Source organism: Chenopodium quinoa, unplaced genomic scaffold (assembly GCF_001683475.1).
Source record: "Chenopodium quinoa cultivar QQ74 unplaced genomic scaffold, ASM168347v1, whole genome shotgun sequence".
NCBI classification, from domain to species: Eukaryota; Viridiplantae; Streptophyta; class Magnoliopsida; order Caryophyllales; family Amaranthaceae; genus Chenopodium; species Chenopodium quinoa.
In genome coordinates, this window is record NW_018745684.1 from 5326009 (window position 1) to 5351360 (window position 25352).

Here is a 25352-nt window from a genome sequence, read left to right on the forward strand (position 1 = left end):
AATTTTCATCCAATACTGTAATTTCATGAATAAGAGCGGCATATAATAAATCAGCGATACCTCTGTAACCATTTCCCATAGGTGGTAAAGGTTGATCGACGGGGCGATATGCTTCTCCACCAAATGAAACAAATGTTGCTGAATTTGCCAATCCATTCAATATCTTTCCCAGCCAAAAACCCTTGTACGGTTTTCATATACCCTGTTATAAGCCACCAATTTCCATCTTTCGGATCCTTTGTAGTCACACATACATACCAAGTACATGTTATTAGTCCATAATTGACCATGTATGCAAGATATAAAGATTACGTTCAAATTATATAATTTTCTAAAAAGGACGAACTTCAATAGTTAACTATTTCATCCGTTTTTTTTTTTTTTTTTTTTTTTTTTTTTTTTTTTTTTTTTTGTGTATTTGTTCTACACTACTCATCAAGTCATCATGTTCTATTTTAGGCCGCTGTTTTGTTTTTTTTCTTTTGTTCTACACTTCTACTCATCATGTTCTATTTGTTTTAGGCCGCTTTTTTTTTTTTTTTTCCTTCTTTTGCTTTACTCACTTTGAATTATTCTATTAATGACTAACCTCGTTTGCCATCTTATACCTTAAGCCTCACATAATTAATTACAAATATTAACATACCCTTTTTACTTTATTACCTATTTATACACTTTTGTTTTTATACCTAATCATACTTTGTCTTATACACTCACATTTTTCTTAACTTCTAAAATTCCATATTTACACTAACCGTCTAGATATAAAATGAATGGGGAGTATTTAAAAATCAACAAGTATAGAAAAAAATGAACTTAATAGATTATAGATGCATAACTAAAAAAAAAAAAAAAGGTTCAGTATTTACCTTAAATATACTGAAGTACCGTGTACGTACGACGCCTCCTCTTTTTGACATTGGTTCAAGCACGACGTGAACAGGAAATTCATGGTTAACATTAACAAATCCAGGACATACCATATTGAAACAATGTGATTGACCAGCCTATAAAAATAACAAACATAATGTAATTATATCATGGTATTCTAAGTGCAAATGTACAATAATGCATCATTCATAGTTTGTTATTTTGTTACAATGCATTTTTTGCATGCATATATATATGCTTATTAGTGAGGTACTAGTGTAAAACACATTGCATGACACTCCCTCCATTTTAAATGCTTTGATTTGAATTTTACACTATTCATACACATCACTTTAACCACCATTCGTGCATTATAAGATTAGATATAGTCACGTAGTAGATGCCTGTTAAAATTGCCTCAATGTATAATTTCCAAGTATCAAGTTATTATAATTAATACTTGTTGATGATTACATAAATTATAAATCAAAATTTCATGTTGGCAAATGTGTTAGTCAAAATAGAGTATTTATTTTGATAATGAGTACGTATTCCTTATTTAAGTTAATGGTATAGCATGTTATTATCTCATTTTAAGTAATAGAATAATAAAACCAATCTTGGGTTTTAAGTTTTCCAAGAAGGATAGGGATTCAAATCTCTTCAACCGTTCTTTTCAAGCGGAATATTTAGCACTGTGTATGAGGAGATTGATATTGCATCCACATTTCAAACTGTTACGATAATTTTGGGAATATTGTGAGAATATATACTTGATATATTTGCTATTATCTTAGTTAGGCATATTTCTATCTTTTCCTTCTACTGGCCGTAAGTTTAGGGAATTGATTATTGACCTACAGCTTGTATAAATATATGGTTGCATAGAGTGAATGAGAACAAGCTTTGATCGGGGCCAGGGCCAGGGCCACGATCTCTGGCACTGGCCCCGATCTCACAATTGGGGCCTTAATGGCTAAAGTATACTGGGCCAAAAATTATGAACAGCTCACATGTGAGGGGGAGTGTTGAGCCCATGAACAACCCACATGTGAGCATTCTCTTGTCCCACACTAAAAAGACTAAAGGGGGAGTGTAGTGGTAATGGAATCCCACATTGAAAGAATTCAAGAGTTACCATCACTATATAATACTAAGGGGCTACTCCCCTCATTGCCATATGGTTTTGAGGTGGAACCTCCTTGGTCTTGTAAAGTGGTGGACTTGCACTCTCCCGTGACAGGCGCGGCCCACACCCGTATTTAACTTCCAGTAGAAGGAAAAGATAGAAATATGCCTAACTAAGATAATAGCAAATATATCAAGTATGTATTCTCACAATATTCCCAAAATTATCGTAACACCCCCCCCTCAATTTGGAGCATGTAAGTCAAGAATGCCCAACTTGCTAAGCAAATAGTCAAATTGTTGGACACCTAAAGCCTTCGTAAAAACATCAGCCAATTGATCCGTAGTAGGCACGTCACAAAATGACAATCGATCTCAATGTGCTTCGTACATTCATGAAAAACCGGATTATTTGCAATATGCAACACAGATTGACTATCACAATAAAGGGGTATAGCCTTTGAGTGATGCACACCCAAACTTAATAATAAGCCTTTCAACCACTTTAATTCACATGTGATTGCCGCCATAGAACGATACTCTGCTTCTGAGTATGATTTAGAGAACGTGGGTTGTTTCTTAGTCTTCCACAAAATGGGAGATTGGCCCAAAAATACCAACCAACCTGCGATAGAGCGCCGAGTAAGAGGATAGGTTGCCCAAGGTCACTATCCGAGCGAAGTAATATACCTTGCCCCGGAGTACCTTTCAAGTACCTTACCACTCGTAATGCACCGTCCCAGTGTTCCTGTCGAGGCTCATTCATGAATTGGGATAGTATATGTACCGCATATGCCAAATCAGGGCGTGTAACTGCCAAATATATAAGTCGTCCTACCAAGCGACGATAAGACTCAGGATCAGATAAGACTTCCCAGGTTGCACGCCCAAGCTGATGATTTTGCTCTATAGGAGAAAGAGCAAGTTTACTACCCAACAAGCCGGCCTCAGTGACAATATCCAGAGCATATTTCCGTTGTGAAAGAAATAGACCTTTAGAGCTACGGGCAACCTCAATACCAAGAAAAAATTTCAAAGCACCAAGATCTTTCATGTGAAAACAGGAACCGAGATAATCTTAAAGGCCTTTATTGTTGCAGAATTATTCCCAGAAATTACCAAATCATCGACATAAATTAACACATTCAATTGTACGGCACCCTTAGTATATGTGAAGAGTGAATAATCAGAGTATGATTGAATAAATCCGTACCTTTTCAAAGCTGTGACCAATTTGGCAAAAGTTTGACTTTTACACTATTCAAATATCTCACTTTGACTAGTTTTGGTGATTTATAGGTTAGGAAAAATATAGTTATGTAGGATCTTGTTTTACTCGTTTCGATTTATACTTTCATAATATATATCAAATTTTTATAATTTTTACACATTGGTAATTAAAAATATTAACGATTGAAATAGTACATTGTCAAACGTGAAAAGAGAAGTGTTGCAAGTACATTAAGAAACAGAGAAAGTATATAATAGGCAAACAAATTCATCGAAAAAAAACAAGATAGGTTTAGGAAAAATTAAAACAAACAAAATACGGAGTAAGTTACAATAATGTTCACAAAAATTAGTTTAGATAAATCCGAGTATACACTTACGTTTCTATGGTTACTATTTGTGGGCCTCAAAATATGAAAAAAAAGATGTTGCCAATTCACGAGTATATTTCCAAGAAGATGCCTCCCCCAACCCCACTTCTGAAATTTCTCAAGTTTTTTCTTGCCCCATAATTTGAAGAAAGTGTGAATCCAAGCACCAATAGACCAATAGTCATATTGGCAGCTGGGAACTAAAGATCGTAGAAAAAGCATATGCATATACAAGTGAACAAAAATGAATAGCTGAAAGTATAGCAGGGCAATGCATATATGCAAGTGAGCAAAATTGCATTATTCTGTGACGAAATTTTTTGCAGTAAATCAAAATAGCTCAATTTTCAATCTACCGGTCCCAGAAACGTATATTAAACTAAAAAAAAGTACTGATTCGAACTTCTTAAGGTTTGAACTGGATACTTACGAATGAAAGCAAAAATGAGTAAGATCAATACAGAGAAGAGAAAGGTAAGTAATTTAGATGCAAAAAAGTTCTCAAACAGAATGGCAATATACAGAAAAAAAAAATGACTCAGATCAATATAGAACGCGGTTTAGAAAGGACAGAGCGGTATATTACTCTTTTAGGCAACTAACAGGGTAAGAAGTGTCATAAATAATGCTCAGAAATTGAATAGCATATGTTAACACAGAAGTCTCATTAGTAAAAAACCTGGCTAATTGTCTTGCAATTAGACAACTAACAGGGTAAGAAGTGTCATAAATAATGCTCTTACTTGAATCGATCAACAATTTCCTTGTCAATTTAGGACACTTTGCATCTAGTCCAACCAGTTAGGCAAATAGAGCAATACCATACAGACTTTATAGCTTGACTTAGACTTTCCAAGCATACTCTTAAGTCTTAAGAAAATTTCCACCGACTTGCTTCTTTTGTGACATGAACTTCAAAGCCCATAAATTTCTTGCATTGACCCCATTGACTCCAACATGTATATAAATCGCTACTTATCGAATGCTAAACTCACAACCTAAACACTGCCTGCATATATCTAAAACAGACATGGCAGCCAGAATAGCATCAGTTTTGTTCCTAATTTCTCTCTTAATCTTTGCGTCATTCAAGTCCTCTCATGGCGCCCAAATAGCCATATATTGGGGCCAAGATGGCAATGAAGGAAGTCTCGCTGACACTTGTAGCTCCGGAAACTATGGTACTGTGATCCTAGCTTTCCTAGCCACCTTTGGGAATGGGCAAACCCCGGTGCTGAACCTAGCTGGGCATTGTGACCCTGCAACAAATTGTAACAGTCTAAGCAATGACATCAAAGCATGCCAACAGGCAAACATCAAGGTGCTCCTTTCCATAGGTGGTGGGGCTGGAAGCTATTCACTGTCCTCAACCGATGATGCAAACCAGATTGCCGATTATCTCTGGAACAATTATCTAGGGGGGCAATCTAACTCTAGACCCTTAGGAGATGCGGTTCTGGATGGTATTGATTTCGATATCGAATCTGGTGACAACAGATACTGGGATGATCTAGCTAAAGCTTTATCAGCTCATAGCAATGCCCAGAATAAAGTTATCTTATCAGCAGCTCCTCAATGTCCCTTCCCAGATGCCAGCTTAAGCACTGCCATAAACACAGGCCTTTTCGACTCTGTGTGGGTTCAGTTCTACAACAACCCCCCTTGTCAATATGATAACAACATTGATAATCTCGTAAATGCGTGGAACCAATGGACATCAGTTCAAGCTAGCCAGGTCTTCCTCGGACTACCAGCGTCCACTGATGCTGCCAACAGCGGTTTTATTCCAGCAGACGCTCTTACATCTCAAGTCCTACCCGCTATCAAGGGTTCCTCTAAATATGGAGGAGTCATGTTATGGTCTAAAGCATATGATAAAGACAATACATACAGCAATGCTATTAAAAGCAGTGTTTAAGTTGAACCACTATTATTGTTCCCATGTTCTAGATAATATCAAAAATAAAGAAGATTATAAGTACCTCATGCAACCATCTTAGATTTTATACACCACAGAAACTTGTAATACTCATACATGGCGTATTTAGTTGTTCTATTTGAGTTGTTTTTTACTACTTTGCAGAGACAATCAGTCCATTGTATCACTGTAAAAAGTCCGACTCAGAGCTGGTATTGGTTCATTAGAACCCTCCTAATAAGGTAGTACCACCATACTAAATCCACTCAAATAGTAGTAATCTCTTAAGACAAACATTGAAAAACATCTTATAGGAGTAGCTACAAGTTGATCTCTAGGATTTACCAAACAAGTCCAGTTTCATATTTTTGGTAGCACATCGGATGTGTGGTACTACATTACTACTATTATACTATACACTAACTGAGGTTATGTCGTTATGGTTGTAATAAGGAACAAAAAAATCTTGCGATTTTAAAGATCAACCAATCAGCCCTTTCTAAAGCATATCTAATCATCCTTAGACAACGCTAAGCTACAAATCTCAAATAACCAACCTCAAATATGAAACCTTACATTTAATTCCAATATGGCCTACAACATAAGAATGAAACTTGCTTCACTCTAAAAGCAATTAACTACTTTAGTGGGGAAATTCCTTGTTTCTCATTGTGAAAAACAGGTTTTGTTTCTCATGAGGTATGTGTCAAGATCTGAGAGTTACACTCATTACACATAGGCGGTCCCCACAAGTGAAAAACATCACATTATTTTCCAAAATGACATTATGAGAAACAAAAGTGTTTCTCATGATGAGGAATTGGGGCTCATTTTAGTGCAAAGGATTTATGCAAGAACAAGATGTTTAAGAGTGCCTAGATCATGGCAATAATCAAACATGATATTCCTCTCTTTTCCCCATACATTATCACATCAACTGACTACAGTATAATCTTTTCTTCAACGACTTCATGGTTTTGAGGTATGGCGTGTCCCTCTCAGCAATGTAGCTGAGGCCGTAACCAGTTACCACACTTCCCAAACTTAACAGCAGTGCTGTAACCTTCAGCAGTCACAGTGAAAAGCTATGAATTAAACCCAGGGAAGAATGTTCCTTGGCAATTCTCTACAGATAAATGCAACTACTTAATACTTATCCTTCCCATGCCCTGTTCTTGCTGAGAGAATCAAAATCAGCTCGAACGTTTTTCGACAATTATTTTAAGTGAAGGTGCGATGTTAAACAATTGACATCATAAGGTGCAAGAATAGCAAACAATCAGAAAATAAAATTTTATTTAATTTTTTTTTTTAATGGTATTAGAGAATGCGATAAAAAACTTCACCATAGTAATACGTCAGGCTAACAGCAATCATTTCACCCTTGATATCCTGAAGTTACCTCATTCTCCACCGGTGATGGCATCTCCACACGAGGTGGCATCAAAGGATGAGCGGGAGGAGGTTGACATACGTCGCAGGATAATATCTGGAAAAAAGAAGAGAGTTAATACCTCATAAGTAGTCAATTAATACCTCAAAATATTCAAATTCCTACTTACTTTATCAGCAGTCAAATGTTTCAGATTCCAAACATCGATCCTTCTAGTAAAGTACTTCTTAAGGGGAAGACTGTATTGACTTTGTTCAGTAGGACGAATGCATGAAATCCTCTCAAAAACAACGTCCAAAATGGGGGAACAACCATTGAAGACACGGTGATTTTTACCATTCTCACTCAAAGAGGATTTGGAGTCGGTCAAAGCCTTGTGTAGATGTTAAGTACAACTTGAGACCAATTGATAGAATTGACTTTCTCCAAATCATCCGCTAGCTCAAAAAATCTTAATTGAACCACTTGGTAGTTTGTACTAGGAAGGAGGAGGGTGTACAGTTTTTGAAAAATCAACTCATCCTCCTTTTTTTCAACTTCCATTTTGATAATATGCTCCCTAAGTTCAGAAGCCATCATATGTTTTTTTTTTCATGAGAGGGGAGAGATAGGCAGGACATGAGGAAGGAATAGGCAGGGCAGAGCGTGGCGTGCTATTAAAGGGGCGGTTGCTGCTCAACAGACTTTGGTGATAAGAGGTATGTCTGTTGACCCGATTTGTCCTGAGGTCGAGAGTGTGTTGCATATGCCCGTGTCATGTAAAGATGCTAAACTTCTTTGGTATCTTTCCCCGCTGCGCTTGGAGGTGGAGAATTTTGATGGGGATACTTTTGGTGAATGGTGTGTGTCTGTGCGAAAGAGTCACAAAGACTCGATGTGGTGGGATGTTTTTTGGAGTTTATTATGGGGGATTTGGCTTCGAAGGAATGCATGGATTTTTGAAGGCTGGAAGAAGGATGTTAGTGAAGTTATTCGTAAAGCTGTTGGTTTGGTTGGTGACTTCGCTACTGCCCAAGACCCTCATGCCATGGCTGCTGTTCATACAAATCTGGAATGCTGGTGGAGAGTGCCGGTGCAGGGGGTGATTAAAATTAATTCAGATGCTTCTATTCCCAACTCGAGCTATGTGGGTTTAGGAGGGGTTATGCGTGATGCAGTGGGTGAGGTGGTGGCTGCTACTTGTTTGCGAGTGGAAGGAAAGTTTGGGGCTGATATTGCTGAAGCTCTCGCAATGAGACATGCGCTGAGTATTGCTTTGGAGTCTGGGTTTCGAAGAGTATGTGTGGAGACCGATTGCCTTAAACTCCATAGTCATGTCTCCAAAGGAAATGCTCCTCCAACTGAATTTGGCTCAGATTGCCAAGGGTTGCCAGCTTTGTTCGTTTTCTTTTGTGAAAAGAAGTGGTAATCATGTAGCTCATGAATTAGCAAAAATGGCACCTTCCTTTGATAGCCTTAGAGTTTGGTTGGAAGAAGTTCCACATAGTATTTCTGAGCTTGTAATGGCTGATTTAAGCCCTTTGAGTGATTAATAAAATTTGACTCTGCTTCCCGTAAAAAAAAAATAAAAAAATTCATAGATCAGAATCCATGCCCATTAAACAGAGTTGGATCCAATCCAGTATCGACCGTTGCTATTGTACGTAGCCTAGTATTATAAAAATTTCAAAGATATATTTTTTCAATCAAAATCGCGTAATAATAAAGTTGTGCCAAAGGTCAAACCGATTTGTAATAAATATGAATCTTTAAAAAAAAATCCCTAAGGTGAGCATATAATTCATAATACATTCTATAAAGATCAAGAATAATAAATAATAACATACCTTAATTGTTTTAACGCTAGTTTTCTGGAGTAGTTTAAATTGTTTTTCATAATCAAGCTCTTCTCTAGCCAAACTTTTTGCTCCATGATTAATTAGAAATAACAACAAAGCTACCAAGTATGCTAGACTTTTTAAAGCCATTGCTATACAAATTAAAAATTTATAAAATTAACAAACTAAACACTGTATATTTTAATGTAAAGGTATTATTACTTTAAACAAACCTTTTAATTTGCCTTCGACCAAATGCAGCTCTTAACAATATGGCACTATTCAAGCCCTGTGTGTCACGAAATATATACTCTTAAGAGAAAAATTAATAACGGTAAAGTATTTAATGTTTTGTCAACTATCATTTAATTAGAATCACAGAAGATATCATATTCAAACAAATTATTATAAATTTGGAAAACACTATTAAATGTTTTTAATAATCATCATTAAAGACCGTTAAATGTTTAATCATATGAACAAATCAATCAATAGTTACATCTACAACATTAAAGACTATTTTATCCAACTTCTAATAATACATATACAACATTAAAGACTATTGAATGTCTTTATAAAAAATCAATAATTAAATAAACACTATTAAATGTTTTAAAAAATTAATAAACCGATACTTTAGATGAATATCAAACAACACGTGTCAATATGTGGCAATTTTTTAAATAAAGTTTTAATTTTTTTTTTATGAACGTTACAAAAGTAACATTAATTTTGAGTTTTTGACAAATATATACTTAGTATTTAAAAACACAAACCAATCCGCCACATGTACACCTCTCTTTTAAACCAACATACAAATCAATCCGCCACTGCACATATACACCTTTGTTTTTAACCAAAATATAAACCAATCCGCCACATGTACCCCTCTCCTTTTAACTTTCTTTACAATTTTTTTCTTTTCTTAACTTTTAATTTCTATGACCTTCACTTTAATACAATAAATTGAATTCTCTTAATGTTATCCGGCCTCTTCCTCTTCATCTTTCACTCTCTCCGTCTTTCAATTTTATTTTAACTAAATTTGCCATTTATTCATTGATCCTTAACATCTTCTCCTAATATAAATTTCTTTCATATCCCCAAACCAAAAAAATAAATAAATATATATTGATAGACATATATATATATCTCTAATATTGTTGCAACGATGAATATCATGATTGAAAATGAGATGAAATAAAGCGGCAAATAAGAAAGATATGAATGATAAGAAAAAAAAAAAGAGATATTTGGTGTAAGAACTTAGGAACTAATTTCATTATACGAAATTGCTTGCATGTAATAAAAAATAATTTCAAGATATTAAGGGTGCAAGAAAAATAAATTGGTGAAGAAAAACTTTGTCATATATTGATTTACAAATGTAAAATTATGACAAGGGATTGTTCTTCAATTATTTGATACAAGGTATTATATAACTATCATGCAATTAAAGAATTTTAATATGAATGTTTTTAGTAAATAAATAATAACTTATACACAACCTGTGTGTAGAACGAGCCCAAAAGCTAGTTTAGACTTTAAATGAAGATATAGTAGTGACTCCACCACATGTCACTTAATGCGACTACTAGTCAATATAGATTACTATAAAAAGGATATTGACATCGTTTAGAAGGATTGCACATTTGCACTCATCTAATAATTAGGAAAAATTAATAATGATAATCCCAACTTTAAGCGGTTCGTAAATAATAATTACAACTTCGGATTATTTTTTATTGAACTGAAATTATTTTTACTGAATTGCTATTATATTTCTTTTTTAAGTTTACTGATTTTTACTGAATTGAAATTATTTTTGCTGAACTGAACTTATTTTTACTGAACTGAACTTATTTTATTAAGGTGAAGTGAACATGGCCTTACTCATTTACAATAGGCCATTAACAATAATGAGGCCAAATTAATAAATAAACATTTTAGAGGCCGTGGTATAATTGTTTAATTATTATTCATAATAATTATGGCAAAGTTTTTAACATGTAGAAATTTAACAGCAAGTTGATGAATCTCTAAAAATGATAAATATGTACTCGTGTCCTGTAATTGTTTTCCCCCAAGTTTCTCACGGTGACAAACTTGGATTTTCTACCTGAACATTTTAGAGAGTATATTATATCCGTCTTAAAAAAAAAAAAGTAGTACTTTTATAGTTTTATTATATTATCTAAGTGGCCAATGGCCGTCATATTCTACAGAAAAAGTCCACATTTTTTCTCTCCTCGAAAAAGTTCGAATTTTGCCAACGTAATCTCCTTTTCTTCCCATTTCTTCCTTCTTGCTAACATCACAGATCTCTCACCTTCTACTTTTTTTTTTCCTTAATTCTTTTTAAAATTAATTTAATTATCGTTTTCTTAGATCTAATTTCACCTTCAATTAATCATTTCCCCTAATTTGAATGATTTCTAGGGTTTATTTCATTCCCCCAAATCGTTAACTTAGGGTTTCGAAATTCTGCATTAATGGAAAAGGATCAGCTCGGCGGCGCCGGATTACCGCCGATGGGAAGATTCTCGGCGTTTTCTCCCTCTTCAACAACGTCGCAAACGCAAACGACGTCGTTTAGCAATGATTTGAGTCGAATGCCGGATAATCCGCCGAAAAATATGGGTCATAGAAGAGCACATTCGGAGATTCTTACTCTTCCCGATGATATTAGCTTCGACAGTGATCTTGGTGTTGTCGGAGGTGGGCCCGATGGCCCGTCATTGTCAGATGAAACGGAGGAGGATTTGTTTTCTATGTACATTGATATGGACAAGGTGAATTCGGCGACTTCGGCGAATTCCGGGTTTCAGATTGGGGAGGCTTCGTCTGGGGCGGGGGCGGAAAAGGCGGTATCCGGGGGCGGGAATGAGAGGCCGAGGGCAAGGCATCAGCATAGTCAATCAATGGATGGGACGACGTCGATTAAGCCGGAAATGCTTGTTCCTGGGGGTGATGAGGGTTCTCATGCTGATGCTAAGAAGGCAATGTCTGCTGCTAAGCTTGCAGAGCTTGCTCTTATTGATCCTAAGCGTGCTAAGAGGTAATTGGTGTTGAGAATTTGTCAATTTGTTGCCTTTTTTATTTAGTTGTTTTGTTTGATTAGTAAAAAGTTTTGAATTTTGGATGATTATTCTTGAGATATTATGATGAAGAATTGCTCATTTAAAATGTTGGTGAAATGTGATAACTTTGCATTAGAATCGCCCAAATTTTCAAATATTGTTTTCTTTCATGTTTTGGCTAGTTCTTGTTGTTTCTGTTTAGACATGATGAATTCCATGGAAATGCCTTCTTCTAGGGTGCTTTGATATATTCTACATGGTAATGTGTTGAACAAGTATCAGAACTTGATTATGGTTCGAATTGTGATTTATTTAATAAGAGCTGGTAATTCATATTATGTGAGTATACAATTATGGTATGTTGTCCAGCTTTTATGAGCATATAATGGTTTTGGTAATTTAATGAGGGACATTATTGGGGTGTCTATTTGGAAAGTATTGTCTGGCTCTTGAACTTGTAGTAGAATGTAATTATATTATCAATAAGACAATAAGTGTCTTATACTTCGTACATCATATTACAATTAAGTCATACCGTAAGACAAATTATTCAGGGGCTACCATGACGTAATTCTTGTGTGATCCTGTGCAATTTCTCCAAATGGGCCTCTGTTTATTAAATTAAATACCCACTTTGGGAGATAAACAACGGTTTAATCATCAATGCCATCTTAAAATTAAATTTAACCATTAGAAATTAAGATTTTAAAAGGGTGAAGTTAATTCTGAGGGATGAAGTATTTTGATTATTAATTGATTATAATAGAAATTTTGAATAAAAAATGTTGAAAACAAGAATTTTTTACTTTTGAGATTGTAATTAATTTTGGAAGATAAAAAGATTTTGGGAACTAGAATGAAATTTGAGAATTTGTAGGAGGAAATAAAATTAGAAAAAAAATTGGAAAATGAAAGTTTAAAGTTATTTCCAAAAAAAAAACTGAAATATTCATATTTCTGGAGTTTGGGTGGAGAAATAGAAGTATTACGCATAAAAAACGATTTATTAGTTAAGGAATTGAACCCATGATTACACAAATAATAATAGAGCATTAAACCATTATACCAACTTTACATTTACATAACATTATGAAACTAATATTGATATATCTAATTTTTGGGGGCCGTGTGCACACCCCAAACCATCACTGAAATCTATACTATATACTAAAGTGAAACCTTTTGGAGGGAATTTCCCCTCTTTTTTTTTTGTTAATTAATATTTAGTTTATTTGATGATAATATAGTAATTTATATTTCTAGAAAGCATGATAACACTATATTGTCCAGCTACTGCATATTAATTATTGAATAACTCAAATTATATAGTCTATATTTTTATAATTTTAGGATTCCTTATAAAACTTTTTTTTTTCCCTGTAAAATAAATGGCTGACATAAAATATATATAGTATTTCCTAATAAGAATTAAAAAAAAAAAAAATAGCAATCAATTACCAATTATATATTATCTAAATTCTACGGGTAGTATATTTAACCTTATACTATACTTCCTCCGTTACAACTGGACTTTTACACTATTCATCACGCTTGTTTGACCACGTATTATTATTTATACGTAAAGTAAAATATAGTCATGTGGGGTCTTGTTAGATTCGTCTCGTAAAATACTTTCACAATATCAACTATTTAAAATTTTTACTCTTATATAATTATAGATATTTAGCATATAAAATGTGCTTTGGGAAACATAATTTCATCCTTGTTGCAACATTTGTGGAACAGAGGAAGTATTCATTTAAAAAATTTGATGGCTTAGGTATTAACTAGTGATTACCATTACATGATGGATAGGTGGATAGGCTAGTATAAGGAATTGGTTGGGTGGATCCTTATTGGCAAAGTAAATTAAGGAATAGTTGGCATTTTGTTTGATAGGGCAATTCGAATAAGATTCATTGCACTCCGTAAGAACACTATGAAGATTTAATTATATGGTATTCTTATTTGTATCCAGAAGATTATGTCTTACATCTTAATGAGTTTTATCAGCACGAGGTTGTTGGTTTAGATTATATTCACATGTGATTGATTGAGCAAATATAAGAGTATCTATGACTTTACTTTCCCCTACATTCATTATTTCATATGTGAATGGTAACGGGACAATCTTTTTCTATAAATTTATAGCTAAATTTTCTGTTCATGTTTATTTCACTTAGGACCTACATGAACTTTGTAGTACATTTTGATTGCATAGCATATTTGTTGGTATGAGTTGAATAGACTGTGCACTTAATAGTTTGATACTTAGGAAAAACTTAAAATCTTAGCCAAAAGAGGGAAAGGGGGTTGTACAACAATGTGTGGGGTATTGTAATTTTGAATTTTAAAAATGGAACTCAAATCTTAGACTAATGAATAGGATAGTCCTCTATGAACCACAATCTACCTTGCATGCTCCAAAATGTGGTTAACTCGTGAGGAGTGGGCTCGTTAGAATTAGGTAGCATGAGTAAATCAAGGTAAGTAGTTGTTTCATAATTTAACGGGTCATTCTTATTGACGTGTGCTTCATCTGTTCAAAACTATTGGAACACTTTGACTAGCGTGCTTGGCAACAGGCAACTTTGACCATATATATTTAATTATCTATTTTTAAAAATATTAAAATGGAAGTAATTTCTCCATATATATATATATATATCAAATTTTTATTATTATTTTTTTCCTATTGATAATTGAAGATATTGATGTTTGAAGTTATGCATGGGCAAACTTGCCTAAAGAAACGTGTCAACTAATATGAAATGGAGGAAGTATATGAATATTGCTGAACTAAAAGTGTTGCAACTATTTTGCAACAGAGGTAGTTTTAAAAAGAAATTTCAAAGTCCCTTAAACATAGGGATTGAATCATGCATGCACTATACGGTTTTCAGTCCACGTATTTACTTTCATCAAAGTAGGGGAATTTAAATTAACTTTCCAGAGAGGTATGCAAAAAATACTCGTGTGGAGTAAGTGGAGAGAGGGCTGCAAAATAGTCGTGTAGAGTAAATATTCCTAATTGAAAGTTGAATGCCTTCTTTTGAACCATTTAAAACACTTAAACACGTGCCCTCAATTAAGATAACTTTTGTAATAAATTACATGGAAGTGTGTGGAACAAGTATCGGAACTTGATTATGGTTCGAATATCAATGTATAATTAAGAGCTAGCGGTTCATATTTTGGAAATACTCCATATACAATTATGGTTTGTTTAGCTTTTATGAGCCTATGAGACATAGATGTTTCTGGTACATTTAATGAGATATATTGTTGGGGTGAGGTCTATATGGAAATTATTCTCAGGCTCTTGAGTTCTTAGTAGAATGTAAATATTTTACCGATAGGCTTCTTATAAATCATATCTCAGTTAAGTCGCATATTAAGACAAGTTACCATCTTGAAATAGTTTGATAATTATAGTTGAGAGAATAGGGTAGCCTGAGGAGAATCAAGGCGTATTGCTTTCAGAATTTGTACTATTCCTATTAACATACAGATAAAAGGTCCAAGTCCCTGAAAGGTATTGGGTGATGAATCATGCACACTCTTTTTTTGAGTATCAGTCCATGCATTTAACGTTACTCAAAATAGGGGATTTTAAACAAACCTTGCTGAGAGGCATGCAAAATAATCGTGTGGAGTATAGAGTCCTAATTAAAAGTTGAATGGCTACTTTTGAACCACCTAAATGGCATGCCCTCATTCAGGATGTCTGTTTTAAATGACATGGAAATCTTATCGTTCTACTTAACATAAAAATCATGTAAAATGTGAACGCCTGATCTTGTATAAAAACCGTTGCAAATCCTTGTCGTATATGGTAGCCCTGGCATTATGGTGTGACCTTGACATGCGTTAATTTTGTATTGCAAAGGGATATAAAGGCTTGTATTATCATAGATTTTATGCAATGCTAGGTTCTACTCCTTAATCAAATAGCTAGGCGAAATAATTTCTTTTGTTAATTAGCAATGCCAAAAGATATGAAATCAACTCAAGCAAGGTTTTGTTTTAATTTTGTCCATTTTGTATAATGTACAACGTGCTTTTTAGGACTTGTAAGAAGTTTATATGGTTGCTGCTTTAAATTTTCACCCATTTGTTGCACATGTACGTCGCCCAAGTTTTCTTTCTTTTTGCTTAATCCTGTTGTGTCACTCCTTTCTGGATAAATTTTTGACTCGTTGGAGTGTAGGAGAGCAAAGGATTTTAAAATTTAATTCAGGAAGGTTTCACCTTATTGTGTCTCATTGGTTTTTAAAGAAAATCGTTGTTCGATTATCTTTTTTTATTAGGGAGAGTGGGTATGAAGTCGTAATTTCAGCATAAACTCAATTTCAAATTATTGTTGAGGTTCTGCGATGCTGATTGCTGATATTATTCTAATGTGATTGTTATATGTTATGTAAATGCTATTATGTATATATGGCCACAGAAATTTTTTGGTATCTGGGGCTCTTGGGTTGCATTGGATCAAAGAGCATTTGATGATTAATATATTAGTACTGAAGTCTTTTGGGACTTTAACATCTTGATAACTTTTATGGCTATAACGTGCTCTATATAATTGCTGCAATTGCAACTAGGCCAAATTATCTGACTGTTATTCTTCACTTTAATTATTGACTCTACTTTGTTTTGCTTGAGTAGAATCTGGGCAAATAGGCAGTCAGCTGCAAGATCTAAGGAAAGGAAGATGAGATACATTGCTGAGCTAGAGCGCAAAGTCCAAACATTGCAAACTGAGGCTACCTCTTTATCTGCTCAGTTGACCCTGCTGCAGGTAATAGGTCATTTGGGTGACTTTGTTTAAGAGGCGGTTTTTTTAATATACACTGCAGCTTTCAATCGGTCCTGCTAGCTCACTTCATTTTCATTGCGTTTTGCCTCAACTATAATTGTCTTAACTTTTATCTAGACCTGTTTTCTTTTTTGTTTTTTTTTTTTTTTTTTTTTGTAAGCTGATGCATTTTTTTTTTTTTTTTTTTTTCTGTGAACTCTTAATATTGGTGAATTGTAATTCTCCAGAGAGATACAAATGGCCTTAATGCTGAGAACAGTGAGTTGAAGCTGCGTCTGCAAACAATGGAGCAGCAAGTTCACTTGCAGGATGGTAAGAACCCATCTTTGCTTAATGCATTCCTCTCATCCAATATCTGTATTGCAAAGTTTTGGACTGCGTTAAAATTATATAGTGGTTAATATTTTGAAGTCAAGTAGAGTCATTTATGTAAATTTCTGTAGATGTTTCTGCAAATGAGAGAATTAATAGTTTTTGATGGAAGCCTAATTTCGCTTAGCAGCAGCTTTTCTTTATCATTTTTTGGCAGATATATGTATTATTTTGTTGTGATGGAGAAGACTACTCATAGTCTGGACATTTTATTTTTAGTGTCTTGAATGGGCTGTATATATGGGTATACATTGCTAAAAGCCCTAAGAATCAAATGACCATGTATCCACACTTATGGAGAATCAAGGTTAGTCTAGTGGTTGGAGGCCCTCCTTCCACCCTTGTGAGAGGTGTTCGATTCTCACCCCAGCTAGTGGGATGCCTAATTTCCCCCCCTACTTGCGAAGGAATTCTCCTTACCTTAAAAAAAGAAAATGTGTCAGCCCTTCTTACTAATGCTGTCTTACACGATACAGTGTCTTTTGGGTTTTCTTGTCAATAGGATCTATGTTTCTGCTTGGACTTGTTCATTCTGTTATGGTCTGAATTATCTTACAAGGACTCTATCTGCTTGATTGCTAATTAGGTAGTTGCAGAATACAGATCTTACAGTGGAGTTGCAATACAGCCCTTCAACTCACTCCTTTGTCCTAAACTTCATGGACACTAAATGTGGACATTTTTCCTGGATATAAATTATGAGATGAGAAGCAATATGTTGGGTCTTTTTCGAGTCAAGAGTCTACCGTTGATGGTCAATCCAAATTCTGAAATTCATCCAAATTCACCGATTGACCTCTTAATGCATCCAAATTCTGAAATTTTGAACCTCGATACCAAACGATAAAAATGTATCTTTTTTGGCTTTAGACCTATATTATTTGTGGAAAAATTATTACGCAACTGTAGCTGCGGTGTAGAATGAGGAATAATCACAATATGGGGGTGGTGGGAATTCCATATAGAGGGCTTAGGACCTTGAGGGAGGATAGTTATTCCTGTGGTATGAGATTCCATTCTTTGATAGTTGGATGAGAATTTTTATGTATCGAGTCCTTTTCATTGCTTCCCGTGAATTTGTAGTCCCTATCCTAGCAGCCTCCTTTGAAGGTTGTGATGAAGCTTTTACTATGAGCCTTGTCACCTCTGAGCTCTGACAACTGGGGAATAGATGAACTGACGTAGTTTTTTTAAATTTTATGGGCTGTCATATCAATAATGATACCCTACCAATGAATGAGCTGTGTTCTGTTGCTTCTTCGATTTATTTCTTTCAACAATAACATTTCGATTTATGATTTTCTGGATTAATGCAGCATTAAATGAAGCGCTGAAAGAGGAGATTCAGCATTTAAAATTGGTGACTGGTCAAGCTATGTCCAATGGTGGGCCTATGATGAACTTTCCAGCTTCCTACGCAGCCAACCAGCCGTTTTACCCAAGCAACCAGGCAATGCATACTCTGATAACCGCACAGCAGTTTCAACAGCTACAGCTTCATTCTCAAAAGCAGCAGCAACAATATCAACAGCATCAACTGCATCAGCTCCAGCAGCAACAATTGCAGCATCAAGAACCAACCCAGATGTCTCAGCATTCTGGTGATTTCAAAATGAGGTCATCAATGTCATTATCCAAAGAGAATGCATCAGATACCATTTCTGGAACATCAAAGGATTAAAGGTCATAAGGCATGGAGTTATTCTGCAACGAGTTCAATATAGTAAAATTACATCAGCAGGGATAACTTAAGTTGTTTATGTAGTCTCTACAGGTTTATATTGTTTGTAGTAAAATTACATCTACAATTGAAAAACTACAGGTTTATATTGTTTGTAGGCATTGTGGGTATTGTGATTGGTCTTTGGGTGAGATGATGTAGGCTGTATCTTATCCAAGCTTCGGAATTGTTTTGGAGTTATTTTCTTTAGATGGATGTCGTAAAAGAGTTTAGTGAAATGCCCTATATATCTACATAGTTGATAGCAGGAGTGGGTAGTGATGGAGTGGTTTGAAGTCCATGTAGGGTGCATGTGTTGGGTATTATTGATATTTTATAGTTAACTCATTCATTGTAAACAAGCTTCTAGCTGGTCTAAGCTTTATTCTAGCTTAGTTCATTAGTCACTAATCATTTAGCAAATTTTGATAAGCACAGGTAAATTTTGATCTAACAGATTGCACTTCTGAAAGGCACTAGAAGAATTCTTTCGGCAATCAAGGTTTCCATGCTTGGAGATTATTTCAAGCTTTTACTGATCTTGTATTAGTTGATAGAAAGGAGGGGGACAGAAACAACATTTGCTGGCCTGAATTCTTCTATTTGATGTCGTTTTATTTACACTTCCTTGCTTTGTAGAGGAACTGATGAGGAAGGCTACTTGCTTGCTGGCTGAAAGTTGGTAAGAGCTAATGAAGCTCAGCTTGACGTTTATTGTTTAATTTTGTATTAATCTTTAACTTGTCAAAAAGAAAAAGATTGTGCTTGTTTGCATAATTGACCATATTCTTGATGTATTTCATTTTAAAGTTATTTTGTTTGGAAGTGCTAAGCTGGTAACTATTCTTATACAAGTAGTGGGGGAGGGTTTTTTTGAGTGGAGAAAGGGGGGGGGGGGGTGTATACATAATAGGTCTCCAGAGAAACCTTCACCGCTACTAACCCTTTGAGCAGCAGTTTTTGCATCAACAACACGAGCGGGAACAGTGCCGATATTGCTGATCTCATGTAATATGATCTCAGCAAGAATTCCTCTACCTTGGAAACTACTGCCTCCAAACTGCTTAGGTGGCTTATTATGTATTCATATTTTGTTTGTGAATTTGATTTTTAAGGCTTTCTTATGTTGGTTGGGAATTTGGAGACATGTCTTGCATAGTTAATGTTGTTGGACTTTTGGTCAAAGCAAAAATATAGTCCATGGTCAAATTTGGATGGCAATTAGTTTTAGGGTATTACATTTTATTTTTAAGCATATGAAATAATAGTAAGATGTCATTCATATTTCACAATAATGAAATTTGACATCCAATTTTTGTGAGATAGGGCCAGTGTCGAAGTTGTTTCGATTTTGTGTACAAAATATTCAAAGACTGAATTAGTGGTGTCGCATTAGTTTAATAAAAACTAATGTGTTTGTAGTTTTCCTCCCACCACTATGAAAAAATTAACTAATTTAAATGGACTTAATAATAGTACATCTTTAAACTAAAAAACTTTTCAATTATAGCGCATTGCGAGCATTGTGACATTTTCAATGGATTGCAAATTTAGCAACTTTTGTTTTGTTTGGTGGAGAAGCATATGGCCCTGTCGATCAACCTTTGCCGCCTATGGGATCTGCTTATGCTCTTGGAGTTACAGTGTTGGATGAAAATTTAAAGTAAGATAATAACCCTGTAGAAACTGAGACGTATAGTGATGATCCACATTATAAAGTCACTAATTATGGATGGTCTAATAGATATGGACGCATAATGTTCTATGGCAGTACTACTCCAGTAATATATGATGTACGTAGTGCTACTACTTCTATTGATAAACATTAATAAATTTCTTCTAACTTTTCAGGGAATTTCTTATCAATATTCCTAATATTAGTGGTTTTTGAAAAGCATTTTGGACCATGAGAATATGAACTGAAATGAATACTATTATCTGTTAGCAAATGATTTGAAATTATAATTTATTTTTCCTTAGTTCTACACCTATTAAATATCAATTTTTTTTTTTTCCAGACTTGATGAAAAAGGATTTCATCAATAGAAGTTATTGCTCCTATTTCAAGTAATTGACATAGTTTGGCTTTTAACTCCCTATTAAGGGGTCTAATTGAGTTTTTAGTTTGGATTTACGCCAAATCCAATCTGATCCAAAATAAATATTCGATTTTCAAATTTCCAATCCAATTCGATGTATTTTCCTCACCAAATACAATTTGATCCAATTCGAATTTATACTGACTACAATCACTACATAGTGTTTACTAATGTGTAAAAAACAATTATGTGTTTTGAATAGGTTATGTAAATGAAATTTATAATTTTAGTTTTTAGGAGGCGGGACTATTTGATAGGAATGTTTAAAGAATGTCATACTATTTGTGTAACAAACCTTTTTTTTTTTTTCAATTTCTAAAGCATTCGTGTTCTTGGGAGTCCATACGACAGACATTACTAAAGGTCTAAAGCAATGATTTAAATTACCACAATTAATTAAGTAGTCATCTAATTTCAATTGTGATTTAATAAATTTATGCCGACTATTATATTTGTTAATTAAAAAGTATGAGAACTCCATATCATGTAGCTCAAATTGATTAAAGAAACCTTGTAGCACTCTCCAAGTCTTTATAATGCTATACATTCATATTTCGGACGCTATCTCTATCATTGAATCATCACTTCTTCTAGCCGATTTTGATTGAAAGATTGACACGATTGAGTAAAAAACTTAATTATGAAAAAATACATTATTGGGACTTCCTAATTCGTATTCTTCCAGCCTATACTAGCGTTTAGTATCATATAATATAATGTGCTCTTCAATATATGGGCAAAACTTGTTGGAACAATTCAAACTCAATTGCAGTACCGTACCAAATTACATATCACTTGAAAAGAATTACTGTATTCTTTCATAAGAAAAAAAATATTCGATGCAATAATGTCATAGAACAAACTCAATGCATGTATTACAACTTAACGGGTACAACAAGAATTATGATCCAAAAAGAAAAAATCTAATATACTCGAGTGTACAATAATTTCCCTCGGAATAATCATATTTACAAATTGGACACCGACAGTCACGTTTCGAAAACCAATCACCAATGCAGTGACAATGGAAGTTATGCCTACATGTTGGAAGAATCCGAAGCAATTCTCCGTCTTCAAACGGATAAATACATATGGCACAATCTATGTTACTAAACTCTATCATCCTATCTTCAGAGTATATATCTAATGGAAATCTCCTATATATTTTTTCAGATAATTTACGCTGGACATAACGTCCTACTAAATAATAATAACGAAAAGTATAGGCTACTAATACTATTACAATAATAATTATTGCTACACAAATGGGTACAAAATATTTGCTCTTGAGCATCGTTTCCATGACATGTGTTTTTCCATTGACTACCGGCAAGGTTGCAAGGCGCCTAGATTATGCACAAACATGCATGAATTAAGAAATATGTAATAAAGAAAAGATTTTAATCAGGAAAATAATCATCTCGCATACTTCAATTGTATGGTTCATGTTTCTTACACAAGATATATATAAATTCTAATTTAAATTCCATAACATGTAGATCCAAAATGTCTATCTAATAAATAAATAAATAAATCGCACATGATTTAAATAAGCAGTATTTCAATTTGCACCTCGTACGAAGTATTAATATAAGTTAAATAACATATATTCGTATTTCATTTTAAATGATTTTTATATAATAAATAAAATTAAGCTATATTTTTGATGTGGTACAACATAAAGTCAAGTAAAAGTAAGTATTATTAGTCCTTGTATTATGCAAATTAGCAACCGTGTAAACCATAAAACATGATCCCAATTCCCAAAGTTGCACCTTAATTATTATAAACATGAACATGACAATACTAATTAATACTTCATATAATCGTATATACGGAGTATCTAATATCGTACTAAGAATAGCATAATATATGCAAGATTGTGTGAATAAATATTAATAATACAAGAATAGTAGATTAATAATTGATCAGAGAGTATTAAATTAGCTACTTGTGAGTTTTATGAGTGAAAGGAATACTAGTATCAAGCCGTACCGTTGCATTAAACTTATTTTTCACATGCATGTTTCCTCAAAACAAAAAAAATTTAAAAGAACATATTTTACCATGTTATCAGTAGTCTCAACAACGAAGTGAAGCCTCGTGGAGCATCAGCGGCAACTAAACCCGAAAGCAGTGATCGTGGAAATCGTCCTTGATGCCCATAAGAAGCCGGCGGAGTTTGAGTTAATGCCATGGCAGCGCAGTTAATGTAACAAGATATTGCCCTAATTGTGAAATGAAGATCAATTTTTTTTTTTTTTTTAAAAAAGAATTCTTTCGTTATTCAGTGAAAAAAGCTGAAGTATATGATAAGTTATGCACATATGCAATGATATTTATACTAATACATAGATCACTACTACTAGTAAGCAAATTCTCTACGTAACAAACTCGATCATCAGTATTAACTAAGAGTATTTTCTAATTAATTTCTATTACTTCCCAAGTTTAGTAATTATTCTAGCAAGCGTCGTCTACAAATAAACCACTGATTAATACTGTATTTTTGCCAATGAGATACATAGTATCACGTTGTAATCAATACAATAATTTACAAATGCAGCAAATTTTTTGAAAATAAATTCATGAAATGGATTCCTACGTACAATATCATACACTAAGAAGTAAATTGAACTGATGCACTCACTAATTCATACTAAACTTGGAAATTTAAGATGTTCAAGATTGTCTAGCTGAATCGACTTGTGAGTATGACTCACTTCCTTGGCAAATTAGCATTTAAAATTGTTAATTTTCCAAAAATAGACACAATATTTCAGCAATTTCAAGTAGATATATTCAATATTTTAACAACAAACATCATGTAAATTAAATGACATAAAAAAGCTATTTTCTTGAATTAATTAATACGGAGTAAAATTTATCAATAATAATCTTCAGTTAATAACTAATAATTTAACAGCAATCATTCTTGATCTCGAAATCATCAATTGCAAATGTTACCAGCATAAATTGTATAACTGAGATGAGATTAAAGCAATTTTCTACTTCGTTATTTGGTAATAAAACTAATAATCCAACTACAAAGTAAAGTCGTGAGTCCCCTGAGTTATGAAGTTGGACCTACACATCAACTGATAAACCTCATATGAGAACCCAAAATCACAATAAAGGTTACATTTTTTTTACTTGCTATTTTTAAAAAATTATACATAATTAACTCTTCAATCTTGTATAATTACCCCATACTTAATTCGACGTTATTCCTACTCACAAGCTAATTCAGCTACACATTCTTGATCGAACAATTGTGCATTTGTGCAATGCACTTCCCAAGTTAGTATGTAGGGTTGTATGAGTAGTAGTGCACGATATAAATGTATGTGATGCACGTATGTAGGTATCATCACTTAATTAAATTCTTAGCGATTTACATTGTAGACACCCATTATTTCAAGATAATTTACTGCATTTGGAAACTACTCCATAATATAGTACAGCATGATACCTCCATTGGCAATTAATAGTGGCTTATTATTTGGTAATTCTTTACTCTATCACATCAAATTTAATATGGATCAGTCATTTTTGAGTTCTTATAATAAAGGAGGCCAAAGGGTTTAATGTATCCAATAAAACCTTTCTTAAGGTTTCAAGATATTGTGAAATGTTTTTGAGTTCTTCACATCGTCTTTGAACATCTAAATTAAAATGAATTCCCTATATCTAGTTCTTAAGTTTTTGAAATGAATTCATTAGATTATGAAGAACTACATACTATATTCCTATCTTTTTTTTTTTTTTTTTTGTTTCACTAGATTATGATCGAATTAAAGTATCCTTACCAAGTTTTTATATTAATTATATTCTTATTTATTTTCCGTTTTGATCATGAATAAACAAAAATACATAAGTAAAATATAATTATGTCAAAAGTCTATATATATTTAAGACCCTTGTGAACTCGAATAACAAAAGAAAACAAATGTGCATGTTTATATTATGGAGTACAAGCATTTTTTATTTATTTATTTGGCATAACTCTACCGAAGCAGTCGACCCAATCTAATTTTGTTGGTCAATTTCCTTGAAATTTGCTGGGGGAGGAAATTTCCTCAAGGTGAAATCGTTAGCTAGTAAAGCTTGACTGCTTGATCTCATGACCTTAAGGCTATAAGGTTCATTCTTTAATCACCAAACCAATTGTTTTTTAATAGAAATGTTAACAAGTAAAATTATTGCTCCACACAACATGTTTAAACACAAACTTTGTGTTAACAACGCGATTTGAATATGACAAATAGCTCGCTAGTCAATTAAATTACTACATCAATATATTGTAAACCAAATGACAATATTAAAACAAAAAGAGTGACGGTATGCTAGCTAATTCTTTTGGGATTCAAACATTTCAAGCTAATCACCTAGAAATTTTCAAAAATGGCTCCAATTTTTTAATTTGAATGTTCGTTAATTAAGTTGTTGAGTTCAATATAAATAGGTCCTAAGACTCCTTAAAAATCACTAGTACATATATAGTATAGTGCTTACAAATTGTCAATTGTCACATAACA

The 25352-nt window shown here is 33.6% G+C and overlaps 4 protein-coding genes across 5 annotated transcripts; 3 read left to right on the forward strand and 1 right to left on the reverse strand.

Annotated features, from left to right (window-relative positions):
• Positions 1-30: 30 nt before the first annotated feature.
• On the reverse strand, positions 31-7956 carry LOC110718095. Its single transcript, XM_021896896.1, has 4 exons — positions 7080-7956; positions 6920-7006; positions 870-1007; positions 31-236 (listed from the first exon to the last, which is right to left on the reverse strand). Exons 2-4 carry the CDS (start codon positions 6959-6961, stop codon positions 51-53), a joined length of 366 nt encoding a protein of 121 aa, XP_021752588.1. The 5' UTR covers positions 6962-7006; positions 7080-7956; the 3' UTR covers positions 31-50.
• Positions 4573-5701, forward strand: LOC110718093 (acidic endochitinase SE2-like). The gene has a single exon (XM_021896894.1). It carries the CDS (start codon positions 4582-4584, stop codon positions 5515-5517), a length of 936 nt encoding a protein of 311 aa, XP_021752586.1. The 5' UTR covers positions 4573-4581; the 3' UTR covers positions 5518-5701.
• On the forward strand, positions 7611-8318 carry LOC110717982. The gene has a single exon (XM_021896784.1). The coding sequence runs from the start codon at positions 7611-7613 to the stop codon at positions 8316-8318; it is 708 nt and encodes a 235-aa protein (XP_021752476.1).
• Positions 8319-10766: 2448 nt separating this feature from the next.
• LOC110717506 (probable transcription factor PosF21) lies at positions 10767-19132 on the forward strand. 2 transcript variants are annotated; one of them, XM_021896222.1, is made up of 5 exons: positions 10767-11001; positions 11167-11785; positions 16473-16605; positions 16851-16935; positions 18312-19132. In XM_021896222.1, the coding sequence occupies exons 2-5, from the start codon at positions 11220-11222 to the stop codon at positions 18674-18676; spliced, it is 1149 nt and encodes a 382-aa protein (XP_021751914.1). In that variant the 5' UTR covers positions 10767-11001; positions 11167-11219; the 3' UTR covers positions 18677-19132. The 2 variants fall into 2 exon arrangements, with proteins under 2 accessions (XP_021751914.1, XP_021751913.1); XM_021896221.1 differs by having other exon boundaries at positions 10768-11785.
• The last annotated feature ends 6220 nt before the right edge of the window (positions 19133-25352 follow it).